Raw genomic sequence first — 21,202 nt, forward strand, 5'->3', positions numbered from 1 at the left:
AGACGTTAATAATTCATGATAAGTGTTGGAAATCAACTAAGGAAGGGAGATTTAGACATCAACAGTATAGCGTATCGTTTCAGATCTACGATTGAGTTGAAACGACCAGCAAATACTCAGCCCCCTGTATTCAGGCTGCGTTACACCGTCGTCTACAGTACAGTACTGTACAGTATTAGACTTCGTACTGTAAAATACTGTACTGTGCACTGTAGGAAAAGGACTCTGCTCTGGTGGCTGCACTCGAGGTAGAGTGACTGTCTATCATCTGTCGGTCGTCTGTCTGTCATCGGTCTGTCATCTCTCTCTCTCTCGTTGCAAGCATGGTTCGCTCCTTGAAATATCACGAAAAGAAATTATTAAAAAAAGTTGATTTTATATCATGGAAGAAGGAAAATAATATTCGCGAGATCCAGATTATACGCAAATATCATATTAAAAAAAGAGAAGATTATACTAAGTAAATGTCTTCGCTAAAATAGCGTAATAACAACGCTTGTTACTTCTGTTCTACATTTCGGATATTCGTTCATGCAATACATCATGTTGTGCAAAATCAATACTCACTTTTCGACTTTGCAAATATAATCATACAACGGAGCATATTTAGGCATCCAAACAGTACATAGACGCAAACGATCATAGTGAGATATTGTATTTGTTAGAAAAATGAGTACAGTATGGAGATAGTGTACAACATGGTTGATTAATTCTTACTTTTCAAGATGTTTACAGTTGGATGAAAGGAAGAGATCCATGGCTCGTTCGGCCACTGCAGTAACTCTTACATAGCACAACTTTACTTGTCTCATTCAAATTTCATCTTTTCTCTGTAAATGAAGTAACATCCAAACTTTGTATTGGCTAGTAACACGCTGTACTTTGATTACGACCAGTTGGATAGATACGATAGTGTACATCTCATTGCTTCGCACAAGGCTTTATTCGATATCCAACTTGAGCTATCCCATTTCAAATGACATCTTTTCTCTGTTAAATCAACGGATATAGAAACTTTATATTGGTCAGTAATCCACTATACTGTTATTGTTACAAGTTGGACCGATACGATATTACATCCCATTTCTTTATTAAATACTTTGTGCATTATCTACAATAGAAATATCATGCTATGATCCAGTATACATGTAATGCTATGACTGAATATAAAAAGTTCGAGTTATCCCTACGCGTAATATGTGATGCTGAACAAGCAGTATTATACTGGTACCAGATATGGAATGAGTTTAGTACAATCAGATTTCATTTTTATCGCTCAAGTGTGTAATTACGTGATAGGCTATTTTTTAACCATCATCTCGTTAGTATACATTAAAGACACACGTCATGACTACAGATCTAGTAGATCTACCTAATTCGTTATTCACAAAGTAATTATAGACATTGGATTTCTATGTTAGTTTAAAGGCTGCACCATATTGGAAGTGTCCCTTGCCATAATCTAAAATTGTACTTGAATTTAACATCTAGATATAATAAACTTTGTGGAATGGTAAGGAAATTATCTCATGTACTTAAAAAGCTAGATGTTAATGATGAATTTCGCGTGGAAGCTTCCGCATTGTTAATCGAAAAACTGTAAGTCATCGTTTTATTTAACAGTTATATAATTCGCCCTTCCTTGATGGAGTTGAATACCTAAGTTGACTTTGATTGCGTAACTGATAATATTATATGTGTAGATATAATCTTGGACTTATCCAATCGCAGAAGAGTCTAACCTTGTGTGAGAAATTAACCGCTTCCACATTCTGCAGGTCAGTGTACTAATCAAAGTAGATTCCAGTTTATGCATCGTTTATGACCATAAAATTTATTCTTGTAGGTTAATGCCAATAGCTTTTTTGCCATTGCATTAGTTCTAGTATAAAGGTGCGGTAATAACGATTCATTTCGCTATTTGACTACTGTGCATTGTAGGAGAAGATTGCCTGTCATTCTGGTCAAGCTACGAATGGCTCCTACCGTTTCGATGGCAACTACATTTATAGAGCATGGTCGTATCCATTTATGATTTCTCCTATTACATGTTACTAATAATAAGTTTATTGACTCACATTTTTCTGATTAGAATGAAAGAGTATTGCTGCATTATTTTAAAAAGTGCATTTACTGTACAATTTTCGTTGACGCGTTATATCACAGACATTCGTATAGGACCAGAAGTCGTAACCGATCCTGCACTGTTGGTGACAAGAACGATGGAAGATTACGTTACGTGGACTGATTCATCCAAGATTAAAAAACATTTACTACGTTATCAAGGCGAGGTTAGGATCAATTTGCTGCTATAGTATTTATAATTTGTCTCTTCACAGTTTGTATTGAAATTAGCTATTTTATTGTTTCAAGTTGGACGATTTTGATGTATTGTAAATGAAGAAATTCATCACAGGATTACAAAGAAAGCCACAGTTCTTCTAATTGAATGAAAGTTTTACAAAAGTAGCGACACCCTGTTACAGCCAGAAGCCAGTTGCTGAACATCTAGATGAATCATATTCAATACCAAAATATAATGAAATGCTAAATCTAACTAATTACCAGGATATTTATTTTCTTTTTATTACAATACGAACACGATCGTACACTACGCTTGTTACAATTGTAGCAGGTACGTATATCTCTATACTTCTACGATTTATTAATTTCCTGTTACTTTATGACAATATATTCTGGCGGAGAGCCTTTGATGTAAAGATACATGTTTGCAAGGACATGTACAATATTAACTTTTTAAATAGTGTTAACATCTGTCCACTTATACCAGCAGTAAATACAGTATATGCTGGACATCAACTGCGATATTCAGAGCAAGATGTAGCACCTGAGATATTCGAATCTCTAATCAAAAATAGGTAGACCAATTAAAATAGTACCTTTAATGCATTAATCAGGTTTCAATTATATCAATAACTGGTGCAGAATAATAAAGCAAATCAATCGATGCTTATTACCGTTTGTCTCGTCACAGTTGTAACTTAAAAATTCGTAATTTAATGTCAGTGATCCTGACAAACGTTGCAACACAAGTTGACTGTTGTCAAAATATAGTGTTATAATTTGTATATGCTACTATTAATTTAATTTCATCTTCGTAGCAATACGCCTTGATATAGAATCATCATCGTATTACCACCACCAAAACCTTAAGTAGATCACTATTAGAAAAAACAGAAAACCTATGACAGCATATTTAGCGTAAGTTGACCGTAAATTCAAGTATTTGGCATCCTTTTTATATTTCTGAGAATGCATCGATAAGTGGCTAGCTTTATCATCCAGAACTAAAGGGATAAAGCAAAATCAGGATAATCAGCTTCACATCGTATAGGATACGTACAAAATATGCAATTTATATATGATTCTTGTATTGTAAAAAGAGTTATCTATAAAAGAACAGATTATTGATAATTATAAACACTGTATGAGCAAAACAACCTGATAGCTGTTCTCCACGCTGTAAAATATCGTCAATATTTTGCAGCATAATTCTTTGTACATCGTGTAAGTCATCATTTAATTGATTTAAATTACGATGAGATCGCGAATCCATATAAGATTTCTTTGTTTTCAGTAGAAATGTTTCTGAATGCAAAAGATTCAAGATATGCATCAGTAATGTACGTAATTTATACACAGCTATTTCTCAATTTTACATTAGCATTACACAAAAAATTACAGGTAGCTAACAGCGAATGCTGATTGATTATCTTAATTATTCAATGCTGAAGGGAAAATAATTTATTCCAGACAATTCTAGTAAAGTAATTACCAGCTTAGGTATGCTTACCAAATTCAATGAAACAGTAAGGCCTCGAAACTATTCTTATTTCAGACCCATACAATTTGATAAATTCTGCTTGCAAATCATTCAAGTATCCAAATACTAGTCTTTTCGAAAAAGTCTTCTCGCAAAGAGCCATGAAACAGACGCCGGTGTCTATTAAGTAACTGTTGATAAATAAGAAAAGGGTGTTTAAATTAACGTGAGATAGAAGGAAGGTTGGTTAAAAGCATTCCCAGTATAAACGGATTGGACTCTGGCCGTTTATATTTTAATGTACGCGTATACTGTAAGATTCATGACCATATTAATCCGAACTTGTTACTTGTACAAAAGCACTGTAATAGAAAGTATAATGCTCCTACAGTATTTCATTTAAGGGGAATCTTTCAGGAGGGATTAATAAGAGCTTCGAAAAAGAGATCGAAAACTGTATTATTTACAAGTGCCATTGGAGGAATTCCATTTAGAACGTCTTTGTCATTTGAAATTCAGGATATACGAGTATTATATGGTACTGTATATCGCGCAATGCCACAGTGTAAAATTATCATGACAAGAGAATGCAACGCAGGATGATGATAACTGCTTAATATATAGGCCAAAAATAAGTACTTTGATCATGTTGCAGCAGTGTGGTGCGTGTACGGTGATTCCACATACTGATTATAATTAGTAGACAGCAGTAGAACAAAATTTGATATTCTTGTTACGAAAACTTACTGGAAAACGTAAGGACCAGTTTCGATGCTACAGCGTGTCGGTGATTGATCTGATAGTTTTCTGAACAACATCTTTGCTTGATTTTGATATTGTTGTGCAGTCTTGCCAACCTATTACCAGATTATACGAAATTATTGACAAGAATTGACAAATCAAGTGTACTACCATGTGCTAACGTATCGGCAGTTTATGAGTGCAGATTAGTAACGTCCTTGATGGAAATAATGGAAACACCGAATATCCTTTTAGTGTACAGTAGTTGGCACCCATGTTATCTACCTATAGGCAAGTTCATCTTGGTAGAAAAGTATTGCAAGTTAACTAATAATCCGGTATAACGTTTGGTGGCTCGTGAACTGTGGCAACTTTGCCAGACGTTAGGTATTCCAATACAGTACTAGCGTACGCCCAGCAAAGTTGATAGCGAAGCGGATTTTGTTTTTTTTCACCACAAGAGAAACTACCACGATATTACTGGATGATTTTCACTGCCATTTTTACAACCAGTATATCTATTGCTGGTAACATTATAAGACTAATCGATTTAGTTGTCAAGAAAGCTAAATGTATGACGGATCTTTTCTCCCTAACTGTAAGTAATCCGCCACTTTGGATATGGTGGTGTTTTAGAATAGCTGTGAAGTAAGCTCTTGCAATTCAAAAAAAGATTCTCTCTAATCTACTGTATTTCAGTTCAAAGTGTCGATGTCGTCGTTATTACGAAGAGCAATGATTCCCATACGAGTATTAGTTCGTTTTTATATTTGTTGGTATTTTAAAGGATATCATGATCAATAAGCAACAACCATAGATGATTGTACAGTGTAGAATAAGGTAAGACATGCATTGGCTATTATTACTCAACTACTATCCATTGCATGCAGTACAACGGAAGCGTAAATGCTCCAAGGAGAACAAACCTCTTCTGATTCTTGCATGGATGCAGCCATTATCAGCCCGTCAGCCACACGAGCTATCAAAGTCATTAAAACCATATTGATTATTATTTCTCAACTAGGCTTAAGGCAAGCAAATAAAGAGTTTGGGATTTGACAAGGTGATGAGAAAGAGTTTGGGATTTGGCAAGGTGATGAGAAAGAGTTTAGGATTGAGCAAGGTGATGAGAAAGAGTTTGGGATTTGGCAAGGCTCTCGTTGGCAGTTGACTGAAGAAATTTTCCGTTAAAGTCTAGTTTCCTATCGGACCTCTGCACGACCGTCCGCTCGTCTGTCCACTCTGTCGTTCACTCTGATGCAGTACCGTGCGGTATAGTGTGCTGTAGTTGTTGCTGCTGCATACTGTAGTAACCATATGTATCGTACTATACTGTAGTAACGGTACTAAATAGTAATGTCAAGAAATTTTCCCTTGCAGTCCAGTCTTGACCTGAGCAAGGTTCGGTTGTCCGCTTGTCTGTCCACTCTGTTGTGCACCGGGATACAGTACGGTGCGGACTGGACCGGACTGGACTGGACCAGACTGAACTAGACTGGACTGGACTGGATAGTAATGTCGTGACGTGGCACGGGTGACCCACAGCCGTGAGGACTTCGTTGTACTGTACTGAGTGTACAGTGTACAGTGTACAGTACAGTACACTGGTGTACCGTACTGTAGTGGACAGGCTGACAGCACCATCGGCTGCAGTAGCTGCCCCTAAGTTAAGTGCCACTAGGCAAATTCAATCAAGTTGAACAGTGCTCTAGGTGCCCCACATTTCCCAAGCACAATCTGCTCAACACTTCGTTGACGGCTTCTGCTGTGGACTACAACTTCCTAATACAGCATTGATGCTCCTTTGACCAGTATTTTGGACTGCAGCCGCGTTATAATATCATGTCCTAAGGGCAGAGAGCAGCTCCAGGATGGACGGTTTCGCATTAATATGGGGCTGTCTTTTAGCCATTGTTTTAGCTCAAGTTTTGGCTTATATCTTATGCCATCATCGTTTACCACTCTTCATCCGGGCTACATATGAATGGGGCAAGCTGCTTGATGAGAATACTTCTGCATTCAATCGAAAGTGGCTAGTCCCTAAAAGGTCAGACACTGAAACACCAAATACATTGTATGGTAATAAGAGCTGTAGGTGATGGACTAGTTAAAGTTGAGCTAAGCGTTCTTGATCAACAATGCAAGTTGCATTTCTGCTGTCAGCAACTTTTCAATTCTTGCAAAGTACAGACTCTGCAAAATACTGGACGATAGGCTACGGTTACAACCAACAGGTCTTTTGTAGGCTAGTGTTACTCTAGTGATCTTGATCACAAGTTGCTTTTCTGCAATCGTTAACTTTTGAATTCTTGCAAAGTACAATCTCTGCAGAATGCAGAAGGATAGACTATGGTGATAATCAACAGGTCTTTTATAGACGAGTGGATTAATCTATTGATAATCTCGTTTTGTAGGTACTTTGCACATTTCTACTGGATAGGAAGTACTTTTACTCTTCTCACTCTATCCGTGCTTTTCTCTAGCTGTAACAAACAGCAAAAGTTTTTGTGCTATCAAATCATCATTCAAGTAAAGGAAGTATTTGGCTACTTAGACTCTGCCAATTATTACACGATTAAGACCTCATCTATTATCCTTTCTCTGGTATTGCTATCCCTGCAAACATTTCGACGTCTCTACGAATGCTTATTTATCTCAAAATTTTCACAATCGGCACAAATGCATTTAGGTCATTACTTGTTGGGAGGAATGTTTTACATACTAGTTAATTTAACAATCATATCTGATGGATCTTTCTTAACATCAGGTTTGTTGGTAATATTTTGCTCTTTCTATAGTTTATATTATAGTAGTTATATAGTATAACTGTTCACTGTTAAAGCGTTATAGCTCTTAACGCGTCAATTATAGGAGTATGTGTATCAACTTACGTAAAAGACTAGTATTAAGTAATTGATTCGAATTGCATTCTAGATGGGGATACTTTCCGGTTGAAAGATCTATCAACTGCCACCAATATTATTGGAGTCTGCATATTCTGTTGGGGTAGTTTGCATCAACATCGATGCCATAATATCTTAGCTCAGTTACGCGTAGGAAGCTCATCTCACAACAACTATGGAGTTCCAAGAGGTGATTGGTTCAACTACGTTTCGTGTCCTCATTACCTATCAGAAATTATCATCTATTTTTCTATCGGATTCATTTTAAGTCTTGACCATCAGTCATGGTGGCTGTTATTGGCTTTCATTACAACGATGCTCTCCTTAGGAGCTGTCCAAACAAACCAATGGTATTATCAGAATTTTTCAAATTATCCTGAAGATCGTCGAGCTATCATTCCATTTTTGTTATGAAGAATAAATTAACTTATCTCATTAGCCGCTAAATGAAGTTACAATATTGTATATATCTAGTCTTGTTGTCTATTTATGTACATTGAATTTTATGGTCAATAACCATAGGTAAAGCGTTGATATTTTCACACAAAAAATGAAGCACAAGATATTATCACATACGAGTATGCTGTTTCTATTTAGCGTATGAATACGCTATTTCGCTATTGTAAAGTACGTGATGCATTGATTAAGACATTATTGGTCATCATTTGTTATTATTATTAGTACCTTCATAAAATGAAGCAATAGAATGTATTAGTACATATGCAGTACTGCAGTACATTGTTATACTCAATATGCAAACTATTCTGACCACTATTTGTGCAAGATTACCTCTTCCATGCTCAGTTGTCGAACTGATAAATAAATTTTAATTTTGTATATTTATATTGCTCTTCAATCCCAGTATAATCTTTGATTCTCAACCGTTTTCTATTACTTATTGACCATTTTCGAGTACAATTTGCAAATATTGAAGCTGGATCTATTGTACAGGCTGCAAATGCTGTCGATTTACTTGTAAAATTTGCTATATCACTTATCTATATGCCATAAAATAAATTTAGAATTAATTAATTGCAGCTACTGTAGTATTCAAACATCGATCAAGAGTTCATGTCTCGTCTATGCAATGGCAGTCATCCATTTTAAGCAAAGCATAGTATGGTCCGAACTATAGTTATATGCTTGTATAAGTCGTACGAGACAACACAGTTATTAACTTCTATACGAGTGCATATAGAGATATATATAATTATTTCTGTAGGCGCATGACACTACTGCTTACTATCATAAGTAAAGTATCTTATTCACATTAAGCAAGGTATCATGAGCTGAAATCTTGTTCCAGATTGAATGATACGACTTTACGAGTATAACACCTACAGATATCATTAGAAATAGCCTTCATGCAGCATGGTGTGCTCGTTTGGCTAGTTATTGATAATTAATTATAAAAATCGAATTATGTAGACAGCCAGACATAGATTTGAGTGTCATAAATTGAACTCTCCATCGACGCAGTTACTAGCTGAAATCTTCTGCCAGATTGAATGATACGACTTTACGAGTATAACATCTATTGATATTATTAGAAATAGCCTTCATACAGCATGGTATGCTCGTTTGGCTAGTTATTGATAATTAATTATAAAAATCGAATTATGTTGACAGTCAGACATAGATTTGAGTGTCATAAATTGAACTCTCCATCGACGCAGTTACTAGCTGAAATCTTCTGCCAGATTGAATGATACGACTTTACGAGTATAACATCTATTGCTATTATTAGAAATAGCCTTCATACAGCATGGTGTGCTCGTTTGGCTAGTTATTGATAATTAATTATAAAGATCGAATTATGCTGACAGTCAGATATAGATATCGACGCAGCTACTAGCTGAAATCTTCTGCCAGATTGAATGATACGACTTTACGAGTATAACATCTATTGATATTATTAGAAATAGCCTTCATGCGGCATGGTGTGCTCGTTTGGCTAGTTATTGATAATTAATTATAAAAATCGAATTATGCTGGCAGTCAGATATAGATTTGAGTGTCATAAATTGAACTCTCCATCGACGTAGTTACTATGACGACTAGAGGAATCGTAGCAGGACATGCAGGTAAAAGTACAATACTAACTACGGTATGGGTACTGTACATTACGTTGAACACTGGGCGGTACGATACTGTACTATAAGGTGCAGCATACAGTATGATACTATACAATTCTACCGTACAGACTGTACAGTATATAAAGCGAAATCTGCCCGCCTCGAAGTCACTCCACGTGCTGCACTAGTCGGCTTGAACTGGATAGGAAAGCTTAAAGTCCTGGTTGGATTTTCTTTTTTCCAAGCACTTCCTGGCAAAACTCGATGTCTACTGGAGAAAAAGAGAGGATCGCCACTATTATAGCTTCTATAGTAATGGCGGTATGACTCCATACTGTCGTTAGCATGAAAATGAACTACAAGAAAATCTACATTTAAAAGACGAGCACTTAATCGACAAGATGGATGGTCGATTTTTTAATGGCCAAAGGGTATTGATGAAGCGATGAGATGATATTCGCAATGCACGATATCGTGCAAGTCTGTTCAAGTCTACAAGTAAATTGGCTGGTGTTGTCTCGCAGATAGTTCTTAATAATTCTTAGATGCGTAGACAAGGTCACCGCCATAACTCACCAAAGACTGCAGCTTGAATTTTTGCTAATGGATAGCTCAAGTTTGCCTTGAAAGCGATGGAATGAGTCCGCTTCAACAACGAGGTTCTTAAAGCACATCTTGGACTAATCACCTATATTTATCACGTAAGTAAATTGGATAAGACGCTTTATTTCATGCAATGACATTGCTTGAAAGATTTGTTAACTGCTATGTCAAAGGAATTGAGGATGCGATCTGTAAAATGATGAGAACAACCCTGACACCTCTTGTATGAGTGTTTAAAAAATCACGATGAATAGTACTAGATTAGTCTTTCTGATACGATCGCTTCTACAATATCTTTCATTTCTAGACAGCGGTAACCTTCCATACTAAACTATGTATTGTATAAAGATTGAAACTATTGACTGAAATGATTTTTCTATATTGTCATTAGTAGATATGGTGGAAGAGATAACAACTGAGAACTGAGATACAATTGGAGAGATGAGAAAGACTGTAAATTGCCATTGAAGACTCATAGCACGATGACAAGTTATTGCGCAGTCATGAGAGATTGGAAAGTAGACCTCGGATCATATGTAATGTACTTCCATCGATTGAAACATTTTCGTGTAAATCAAGCATTAAGATAGATACATTTTAAACTATTTACTACGTATAATAAACTAAATTGAGATGGAAGCGTCTCAGACCGCTGGATAAAAATGTTTTGAAATAATGAATTTTCTATGTGGAATTGCAAATTCTGTATTATTGAATTGGTTGACGAAAAAAGAAAATAAATTCTTTTATCAATTTACTGTAAGAAAATAGCTGAAATTTTCTGATTTATCGATACTGTACTCTATATCTAGTTATGGACTGCTATCGCCCAATGGATACATTTTACGGTATAGTTGATGCTGATCAGATAATCCATTATTTCTAGGCTGGCCTTTGTAAATGCCTCTATTACAGTATAACAAGCTCGTGAACTGCTATTAAAGGAAGTTCTTCATTATACGTAGAATAGCCTTGAACACTACTTGTAGGTCAGGTTGTAACCCGACTTGTAATGCATGGTTTATTCGATTGTGAGTGAAAATTGAGTTCTATAGCATTACAATCGAGCATACAGTATGCCTAGGGCTTATTACTAAATCTATTTACAGTTTATAAAACTGAGATTGCAAATGTCTGCTGTACAGCATAAAATACATTATCGTACTACTTACAGTAAATCATGTTAAGTTATAAACTGTAGAATCTACAGTGATGATCCATTGCCAACGAACAAGAAGGCATATACAATATCCAAGTCAAAGTACATGTTGTGGTATATGTACAATAGCTTGTGTCAGCGATCTTTACTGTAAACGAATTCTAAAATGCTTAACATTACCGCTCGTGGAGGCAGCAGCTTGGAATGGCATCATACGATATGTCATGATGTTAAACACGCATTCTATGCGCACATCTTGATGAGATAACATGAACAGTATAGATCACTCCTAAGTTATTTTGTTAAAAACATTATGACGTTAGAGAAAAGCTTAATAACAATACTTCTATACCATCTATTCGATAACTACTATGTCCGTAATAATTATATATACGAGTATACAATATGCGGATCTAAAACTAAACCTAGCAACTGTAATTAAAGTACGAATATTTTTTTTGCCTATATGGCACAATTATAGCAAACGCTTTCATACCTACAATATCAAATTTTAAGTAATTCCAAAAAATTACCAAGGTTTATTGTAAATACAAAGAATAGCAATATATCGGCAATTAAACAATGTATTCAAACACCGCTCGCCGATAATATCGTTGAAAGCAATTTAATTTCACACATTGAAAATATTTTATGGCGAATCCTCATTGTCTTCTAAAATAATGTCTTCATCTCCCGTTTGACTTTGGACTGACTTGCTAATTTTATTAGCTAATGGATCGGAAGTCCTTGACTTATCAGTATCTGGCGCTTTTGTCATTTGCATTGTATCTGTTTCTGTGGTTGCTGTAGATGTGACTACATTGTCAGGAGAAACTGAGTATTTCCAATCTATGTCGAAAATAGTACAAATCAGCATTAAAATCAATCTTGCACGAATGGACGATGTGGTAATCGTTAATTAAATATCTGCAAATTTACATCAATAGAAATGACCACTTTAACTTACTACTAATAGCTCGTGCTCCTAAAAGGATCTCAAATTTAGAGTCACTGTTCCGTACCGCCTCAATAAGTATCTTTCCTTCTTTCTGGAAAAGGAACACTGCCGGTATTTTAATATCGTTATTTTGATCCCCGCTCATAGCAAACACCTGATGGGAATGTGCGGAACTTCCCTCGGTATTATCTAACAAGGTGATGAAATATAACTTATACTGTTAGTAAAATATATTATCAATTTTGTTGTTGATGTAGCAAAACTATTGCATTATTTATCATAACTACCTATTACTATCAAGCCTATCGCTCCACTTGCTTGAACATTTCTGGCCTAAATATGAAATTAAATTGTCATTAAGAAATTGATCTATACCATAAAAGTGCAAGCACAGAATCAATTTAGTACCTTATCGATAAACATGCAATCACCACGCTTAGTAATGACTATTTTCCCAGATACGTCATCGAAGTTATTTAAAGCGGTACATCCACTAACAGGATTTGATATGGCTGCAAACCCTCTTACATGATATTTTGCCGTCAAATTTTTTCCAAATTGCGCCGGGCCCGCTGATAAAGTTACAAGTCCATTATGAGGCGCGGAAAGAAGCTGAACTACGCGAGGTTGGATTACTACCATAAAAAGAATGCATGTAATCGTCAACTATTGCAGAAATATTGTAATAGTAGAATATAAAATACCCAATATAAATATAATAATGTATAAATATCATACCGGGATTTTCTTTGATAATACGATTAACCTCAATGACTTGTCGCATAAATTCTAAGCCTAATTCTGCATCTTTTGGTGATTTTGCCTAACAAGAACGATTATTAGATCAAGTCCATTAGCTAAGCAAAGTTGATTGTTTCTTTTTATAGTTATTAATGTATATTGCTTTGAAACTATAAAATTACCAATAAAATACTACTAAAGGTAATAACGCAGATGTCTGACGAAGACTTACAATACTAGGCATATGTTGTAAGTGTAAGCGGCCATCTTGTATTGAAACGATCTGTACGCCCATTTCTTGTAAAAGTTTCTGATGTTCTAAATTACCGATCACCAGGTCAGAGGGCTTTAATTTGAGATTGTCTGCGTTTATACTAAAGAAGTACCGATAAGAATTCAAAATAAGTTTTATTGCACGCAAGAGCAACATAAATATTGCCATATTCAGTTTAATTACGCCTGTGATGCATCTTTTGGGTCACATTGTTTTTCAGTAGTTCCTGAACGCAAATTCATAGTAAACTTTGAAAAACTGTTGGATTTATCATTATTTGCAGGGCAAGTCGAGGCATCCATGGTAAAATTAATAGTTTTATTTTCCATGACACGATCGATCTAGTTCGATAGGCAGTTGATTAGTAATTGCACAATAGTGCGCATAGGTAGTACTGAAGTAAAAGTAAATGCTATAACCCAATCACAACATAAGTTAGTGTAGTTATGAAGCTACCTCGGAAATACGAATGTTGGATAGTGATAAAGGCAATAAATGAGCTTCAGTAGTAAAAATAAAGTTATCGATTGGTAAAATCACATCTTCCTTTTCCGCAAATAGGAGGTAAAGATACTTAAAAGTCTCGGCAAAGACGAAAGAATCCAATCTGTAAATGGATAGTTGGCAATGTTAATACCAACAGTTACTATTAAAGATAAGATTTTTACAGCTTGACGATTTACCTATCTTCTTGACTCAATGTACGAACATCTTTTAGTGCAGCAAATCCGCACGGAACACGAGCGTAGTTGTTTAAGTTTTCTACGATGGATTTACCTACCTCTAAATAAAATGGGTCACGGGTTGCCTATAGGATATAAAGTAGCATTACGAGGCTGCTGTGATTAAAATTGACTTGCATTTGGCAATGCAAGAAAACAACAGTTGTACCTTATATAAAAAATAGGTGCTCTCAGCAAATTCTGGACGAAGTGGATGATGAGGCCAGTATACACCCAGATTAGGCGTGAAGGCCTGCATTTAAAAAGAAGTAACGCTATCTTTTATTGGAATGGCACAGAGTAAAATGAAAAAATTTATGCCATACCTCAGGAATAAAATTATGTTTTTTTGTAATCTCATACAACCATTGATGTGTTATCACAGCAGACTTTAGGTCTCCTTTCAATACCTACAAAATCGTATAAATATTAATTGATTATATAAGATTGTTTAGCACAATTATCCAATATAGTAGCAATTACCTGTAATCCAGGCCAAAAAGCTTGTAAAGCATCCATGTACGGGCGAGAGGCATATCGTGGTCGATGCATTAATACATTTACAAGCATTGGTCCTTGGCTAATGTAGTTCATGATGGCTTCGTAATGCTTTTAGATCAGAAATAACAAACGTCATTATTTTAAAATCCATGAGTATCGGTAGACTGCACAATAATAGTAACTGCTATATAAACATTACTTTATTACCGTATTGAATCGATGGAGAAACGTTTCATCACCAAGTAAAATATAAGCTTTTAGACAATATTCATAGTACGAATCGAAGCCTGCACCAACTCCACTATCTAAATATCAAAAGGGCAGTGAAAAAATTTCAAATTACGGGGATTATCATATCAGGGTATGGCAAAGCTAACCACGATATCGAACGAATATAGACTGCGAACATAATGATACCATCCACTATAATGAATCACATACTGTATGGTAGATAAATACCTTTTGTTATCCAGTCACCATCATTTACATCGATTGTTTGACCCAGTAAATTGCTATGTCGCTGTCGACGTTTCCATAATTGCTTCATTACCAGTCGGGCTTTTAACTACACGTATATGTGCATTTAAGATTTAGGTCAAATAGGATTAAATTTTGGAAAAAAAATTTTAAAGGCAAATTTTACTGTGGGTGCAATACCTCAAAAGTAGCATTTTGGGACCACCGGCTAAGCGCAGCAAATTCTAGCAAAACTGTTCCTGCGCAAGATAAACAAGTAGAACGTCCAGTACTGCTGGTAGATAATTCTTTATTGATGCCATACTTGAGATTAACCTAGAGTGTTGAGATGATGTAATGTTAATTGTGCGTTAAAAAAAGTAACAGTTCACTTATGATCATTTAGGCAGAATTTTCAGTTACTTACTCTAGGATATGGTATCCCAGTAGGCGAATTAAAAGCCGGTAGTAGACGATTACCAATATCTTTTGCTTTATCTAGCAACTCGTTATTATACCATTGTAATTCAGGTCTTCCGCTTTCTTTAAGATGGGCTGCGACGGCATGGCCTCCCAGAAGTCCGCTAAATATGTATATTAATAAACAAGGGACATGAACTATCTGTAATCCATTTTTTTCACCTAAAATATACGATGATGTTATCTTGGCAGTAGTACTGATTGTAATTATAGTTACCCTAAAATGCGAATATTTGTTTCAAATACTGAAACAACAATATCGGTATCGAAGGATACCGTATTGATAACTGAACGGACAGCTTTATTAAATTCTGCAACATCTCCTAATACCTAATTAAAATGTTTGAAGCGAAATATCATTCAGTCAAAATATAGTTAACATAATTTATAATGATCACAATTTGATAAAGCTTGGGCTACTATTATTATTACTATCCAGCGCAATATAAATCCATCTTGCAAAAATGATTATTGGACTTACAGCTAGCGTGTCCAGAGTATCAATCAAAGTCAGTTGAAATCTATGTATGCAAAACAACAAGTAAAACTGAAAATATCTCGTTTAAAATACGTTAACAATTATGATTGATTGTTGCTATTTCTCATGCATTGTATGCACATGTATATATATATAGTATGATACTATTAATAATTATGATAAATATCAAAAATGGTATTGTGCACATAAAATTTACAATTACGGGAAAAAAATTTTGAAGGGTTAAAATTTGCGTTACGTATATTGCATATGTAATACTGAAGTTTCAAGCCAGTCATTGTCGATACATTAAAAATCAGTATTTAAATCCTAAATGTGTCTGGGCAACATAGTATGGATATTTGTACATTTAGTTATTTTCAAATAATAAGTATTCAAAGTTGTAAAACCACTACATCAGTAATGTATGTAGAGAATACTTGCATGATAGACATGAGAAAAAAAGGAACAAAGAGTAAACAGCTGAAAATTAGCTCAAAACGTAGATAAACGTTTTACTTTTTTGCCTTGTTCCATTGAACTCATAAATCTTGAACAATCTTCATATAATTATACAGATATACAGCTTTTCTTAAATAGGGTGAGCAATAATAGTTTTAACCCATAGTGTAGTTATTGCTATTAATTTCTCTATATACATACTTGCCAAGTGCATCATCAATATCCCCGCGATCCGGTTCTACTCCACGGATACGTCCACGACAGCTTAAAGGCATTAATTCATCTGCGGGATAAGCATTCGTCTGAAAAGATTATCCAGGAACAATCGAATTGTCAGTGTTTCCAAAGCAAATATTATCAAAAAAGAAAGTTATTATTTAATTTCAATACAGTGACGTCGTACACAATTCAATTTAAAAATAATGTTGAAAATACTTCCGTAATACAGAAAAACTATGTTACAGTAACAATCATTTTTTTATTCAATCCGTTTAAAGAAGGCTACGATTTCTTGTGGGGTAACCATCAAATTACGGTATCGATTTGAAAAGAATGTAATTTAAAAATTGCGAAGCTTCTCATGTAATAATACAGTAGTGAGCTTAATAGCGTTTGACTACCTTATTAGATAATAGAATAACGTAAAGCAACTATATACCATTCCATCGTGAAATATTAGTGCTAGGGAGCCGTACTACCAGAGATAAAATTAAAATATTTCGTTTGCACACTAATTACAAATTTATGCTTGACTTTGTAGGCAAAGATGATTGTTATGGCCCTCAGAAGTGATTGAATAAGTAACACCTAATAAGAACCACTGAAGATATACGTTGTATTCCATCATTTAGTTATACTTTCTATAAGATCATATTTAGTTTTGTTATAAATGGATTATATCAAAGCAATAGGATACATAAATGGGTAAGATAGGTTTTCAAATCCTCATTGTAATCAGAGATGTAGTAGCCATTTACAATTACTTGTAAAACAAATGGATCCATATATATAATCTCTTATAATAAATTAAGCAGTACAAGATCCAAAAGTAAACATAGTACATAAAAAATGTCAATCCATTTCTTAGGAAAGCAAAAAAAGAATGGAATTGAGTTATACAGCTAATTAACATATGATGAAAATGTGTAGGATCCTATACTCTTATATATTACAGTCTTCGATTGAGAGGAATAGCAGATTTTAGTTACTATATTATATTGATTACAATTTATTAATTAATAATAATAATAATATTTCACTAAGTTTTTTACATACCATATACGCGTTGTAGCCATGGTAGAACATTTCCAGGACTTTTTCCCTAAAAAATTGAATTGTAAAGATAAATGCTATGTTGTTTGTAATTGCAATCGTTATAAGCGCAGCATTCATGAAATGTTTTTCGATTGTAATTTTATGAAATAATTTTACTAGGCAATTTTTGGCCAAGGCTATTTTACCATTTGTAGATTAAATAGAAATATTGAGTGTTTCTATGATGGATAAGAAATAATCTCGACGTATCTTATGGGTATAGTAGTGACAGAGTATAAGAGAAGCACTTGTACTGTTGAGTTATTGATTGGATTTTTTTAATTTCATTTTTCAAGTTGAACGAATCAATTGTGATAATGTTACGCTCGAATAAAAATATAGTACAGTACAGTATAATGGTCAAAGTTTTTGAACCATCGAACGGCAGTCTGATAGCTAATTCGATAGTGCCATCGTTGAAGCAATACTTGTAAATTAAGACATTAGTATTTTGTCGGATTAATAGGATTAATTGAATCTATTATTGAGTTTGGTTAGTGTTTGTGGTAATAATGCGGTTTAAGTTATAATGACATAGTGAATATAAAACTACGTTAGGTATAATAAAGAGAGATTCTATCGTATACATGTAAATGCGAATTATTATATGATTAGAATGTGATACTGAAATCAGATCAATTTGATACAAATATGAAAGCGTATAGTTTGATGGCTATACTGTATTTCATCTGTCTACTCTATTGGCATAACAAATCAACAGAAAGTTGAACATGTGTATTTTGCTGTATCAGGCGGATAATAATCATAATAATATTAATTCTTAATGGAAACACTGAAAGCGATTAATTAATCTACTCTATAAACAATAATCCCTATTAATGTGATAAAAGTACGGTATGCCGGCTTTTACCTAGATAAAAAAGTAAAAGTCGGTATACTTTAATCCTATTTCTATTACATTTGGATCAGAAATCAACACAAGGTTGATTACGCCTATTTTATCTTGGAAAAAAACTATTCTGCTACTGTATCAAGATGGGGTAATCTTAATTTCATCGTTAAAATGCTGAAAGTGACTAATTACGTATCTAATTCAGAAATAAATTGTTCAAAAGATAAACTTGATATGAATAAAAGTCAAAATGTAAAGTCAAGTTTATGAGTAAAGTGAATGATTAGAAGATTGTGCCCAATATTGCTGGTACTCATGGCATCGTTATTCGTCAGCAGAACAACTACTGTACAGTTTCCTTCGTTTGTAATAGCATGCTGCTTGTACAATGACAGACTAGCTTAGCAGGTGTTTTTACAACTGAAAATTAAATAGGAAATTGACGACGTATCCCTGCAGTTTGCCTAAAGCGAACGCTGTAGTCTAGACATTGAAGAATATTTCAATTTGAAATGTGGTGTAATCATGGAGTTATCATGGCAAATAGTCCAGCGCGTAGATTGCTGCTATTGCATTAGTCTGATGATGATTACAGTACTGTCCAAAATAACATTGATATCGGGCGAATGAATTGTCGCTTTAGAACGACTACGTATGATACTAAACTGGTGGATAGGTTGAAGAAAATAATTAATCTTCCATACTGGAATTTTGATATGATCTGCTTGACTCCTTTTGCATATTCATCAGTCATGTGATGAATACCCGAGATTGGGAAATAAAAGGATGAGAATTGAAATGAATAAGCAAGTATAAAATAAAGTAAGAGCGTTGTCTTGAGGATGTGATTTTTGGACATGAAAGAAATGGTTTTATCCATCGCATCTCATAATAAGATGCAATCTGTTGGATTAGTTTAAACACTAATTCATCATCTGGTGTTCATCTCAGTTGGGATTTTGGAGACAATATGCAATGTTGGTGTGAAGAAGAAGAAGGCAGTCCATTACTCTACACGTACATAACTATCATGAAAGTATGATGATTTAACACTGGATTACAATCTTATGTTTCATCAATTCAGCGCAACAACAACATCGTCAAAACAAGACTTCAGGCAAACTCCTTCTCTACGTGTCTATCACGAGCTAGTCGTCGTTTGAAGGGATCGTCGATGATGATCTGTAGGCGATCATTTCTATTGACGTACAATAGTAGTATGGAGAAGAAGAAGTAAAGATCAAGTTGTCTATTGCCATTTTATGTTCATTCAATCAAGCGTAACAACACCATTGACTCAATGCGTCGATGGCGAACAAGTCGTCATTTTAAAGGGATCGCTGATGATCAGTGGTAGTATCGAACGATGAAAATAATCTCTGGGTTGGTCCAAGTGTAGGCAATCTCTTAGTGGCACTGGATCATCATTGATATTCATTCAATCCAGTAGACCAACGTTATCGCCTAACAAGACGCCCATGATGATGATGATGATGGCACTTTTAGGCGTTGACCATCTACACTAGTCTCGTCTATAGTACGCGTAGTTGCACACTGATTGACAATGAATGATCGATACGTGTATCATGAATTATCTTACTTGTATTCCTTCTTTTCGGCAATACTCATACATGATCCACGCTTGGAATAGGCGATAATAATGGATACCAGTAAGAAGGCCAAGGCATGCAGTAATATCTTGATCGTCATCTTCTCCTTGCCTTCATTCGTTTCGGTAGCCACTTTTTCCCTTGGGTTAGACTCTTGTACCTCTTGTTGTTCTATCTTGACAATGTCGTTTCACTCTTTTACTCCGATCGATTTCTTACTCGTTGTAACGGCAGGAATCATCGATCACATTGACAGCACACACAACACATACAAATAGCAACAATCTTTCGTCTCTAATCTGCAAGAAATAAATCAAATGAAGGATTGGATGATAGAACAACTAAGATTGGAGGGGGGGGGGGGGATAGTCGATTGATTGGTTGATGTTTCTACGTTCTCCTTGCTGCCACCAAGGCACTCAGTGGGTCTGCCGAGGTTATGCAATCGAGACTGCGTCCAGTATGCCACTGGATGCGTACTTGCGTACTCTGAACGCTTACCGTATTGATTTTCAGTCTAGTACTGTACTCAGTCGGCTCCAGCTGACATCTCCGTCCGTAATCGAGGTTTGAGTTGCTCGCCATCAGCCGGACCGACGGCTGCAGCGTCGTCAGTCCAGTCTAGAACTGTACTCAGTCGGCTCCAGCTGACGTCTCCGAGGCTTGAGTCTTCCAACCAGTTGTTGGCCATCAGCCGGACCGACAGCTGAGTCATCAGTCCAGTCTAGAACTGTACTCAGTCGTCTCCAGGCTCCAGCTGACGTCTTCGAGACTCCGTCCATAATCGAGGTTTGAGTTGCTCGCCATCAGCCGGACCGACGGCTGCTGCGTCATCAGTCCAGCCATCAGCCGGACCGACAGCTGAGTCATCAGTCCAGTCTAGTACTGTACTGTACAGTACTCAGTCGGCTCCAGGCTCCAGCTGACGTCTCCGAGACTCCGTAATCGAGGTTTGAGTTGCTTGCCATCAGCCGGACCGACGGCTGCAGCATCATCAGTCCAGTCTAGAACTGTACGCAGTCGGCTCCAGCTGACGTCTCCGAGACTCCGTTAATCGAGGCTTGAGTCTTCAATCCAGTTGTTGGCCA

The 21,202-nt window shown here is 35.5% G+C and overlaps 4 protein-coding genes across 4 annotated transcripts; 2 read left to right on the forward strand and 2 right to left on the reverse strand.

Moving 5' to 3' along the window:
* Positions 1-323: 323 nt before the first annotated feature.
* Positions 324-2,315, forward strand: TRIADDRAFT_21036 (uncharacterized protein; the record flags this gene model as incomplete). Its single annotated transcript, XM_002109403.1, has 5 exons — positions 324-460; positions 1,492-1,599; positions 1,704-1,778; positions 1,942-2,021; positions 2,167-2,315. The coding sequence occupies 5 exons, from the start codon at positions 324-326 to the stop codon at positions 2,313-2,315; spliced, it is 549 nt and encodes a 182-aa protein (XP_002109439.1).
* An 838-nt stretch (positions 2,316-3,153) lies between these two features.
* TRIADDRAFT_20955 (uncharacterized protein) lies at positions 3,154-5,526 on the reverse strand (the record flags this gene model as incomplete). The annotated part of the gene is made up of 5 exons (XM_002109955.1): positions 3,154-3,308; positions 3,463-3,609; positions 3,815-3,975; positions 4,532-4,641; positions 5,452-5,526. 5 exons carry the CDS (start codon positions 5,524-5,526, stop codon positions 3,154-3,156), a joined length of 648 nt encoding a protein of 215 aa, XP_002109991.1.
* Positions 5,527-6,396: 870 nt separating this feature from the next.
* On the forward strand, positions 6,397-7,842 carry TRIADDRAFT_53471 (uncharacterized protein; the record flags this gene model as incomplete). The annotated part of the gene is made up of 3 exons (XM_002109404.1): positions 6,397-6,572; positions 7,009-7,292; positions 7,460-7,842. 3 exons carry the CDS (start codon positions 6,397-6,399, stop codon positions 7,840-7,842), a joined length of 843 nt encoding a protein of 280 aa, XP_002109440.1.
* A 4,358-nt stretch (positions 7,843-12,200) lies between these two features.
* Positions 12,201-17,729, reverse strand: TRIADDRAFT_20429 (uncharacterized protein; the record flags this gene model as incomplete). Its single annotated transcript, XM_002109956.1, has 19 exons — positions 12,201-12,412; positions 12,511-12,556; positions 12,632-12,858; positions 12,962-13,046; positions 13,197-13,338; positions 13,422-13,579; positions 13,695-13,845; positions 13,922-14,046; positions 14,130-14,213; positions 14,287-14,370; positions 14,444-14,569; positions 14,669-14,766; positions 14,921-15,026; positions 15,119-15,253; positions 15,345-15,501; positions 15,615-15,727; positions 15,879-15,918; positions 16,539-16,639; positions 17,613-17,729. The coding sequence occupies 19 exons, from the start codon at positions 17,727-17,729 to the stop codon at positions 12,201-12,203; spliced, it is 2,307 nt and encodes a 768-aa protein (XP_002109992.1).
* Positions 17,730-21,202: the final 3,473 nt, after the last annotated feature.

Source organism: Trichoplax adhaerens, genomic scaffold (genome assembly GCF_000150275.1).
Source record: "Trichoplax adhaerens TRIADscaffold_2 genomic scaffold, whole genome shotgun sequence".
Taxonomy (NCBI): Eukaryota; Metazoa; Placozoa; class Uniplacotomia; order Trichoplacea; family Trichoplacidae; genus Trichoplax; species Trichoplax adhaerens.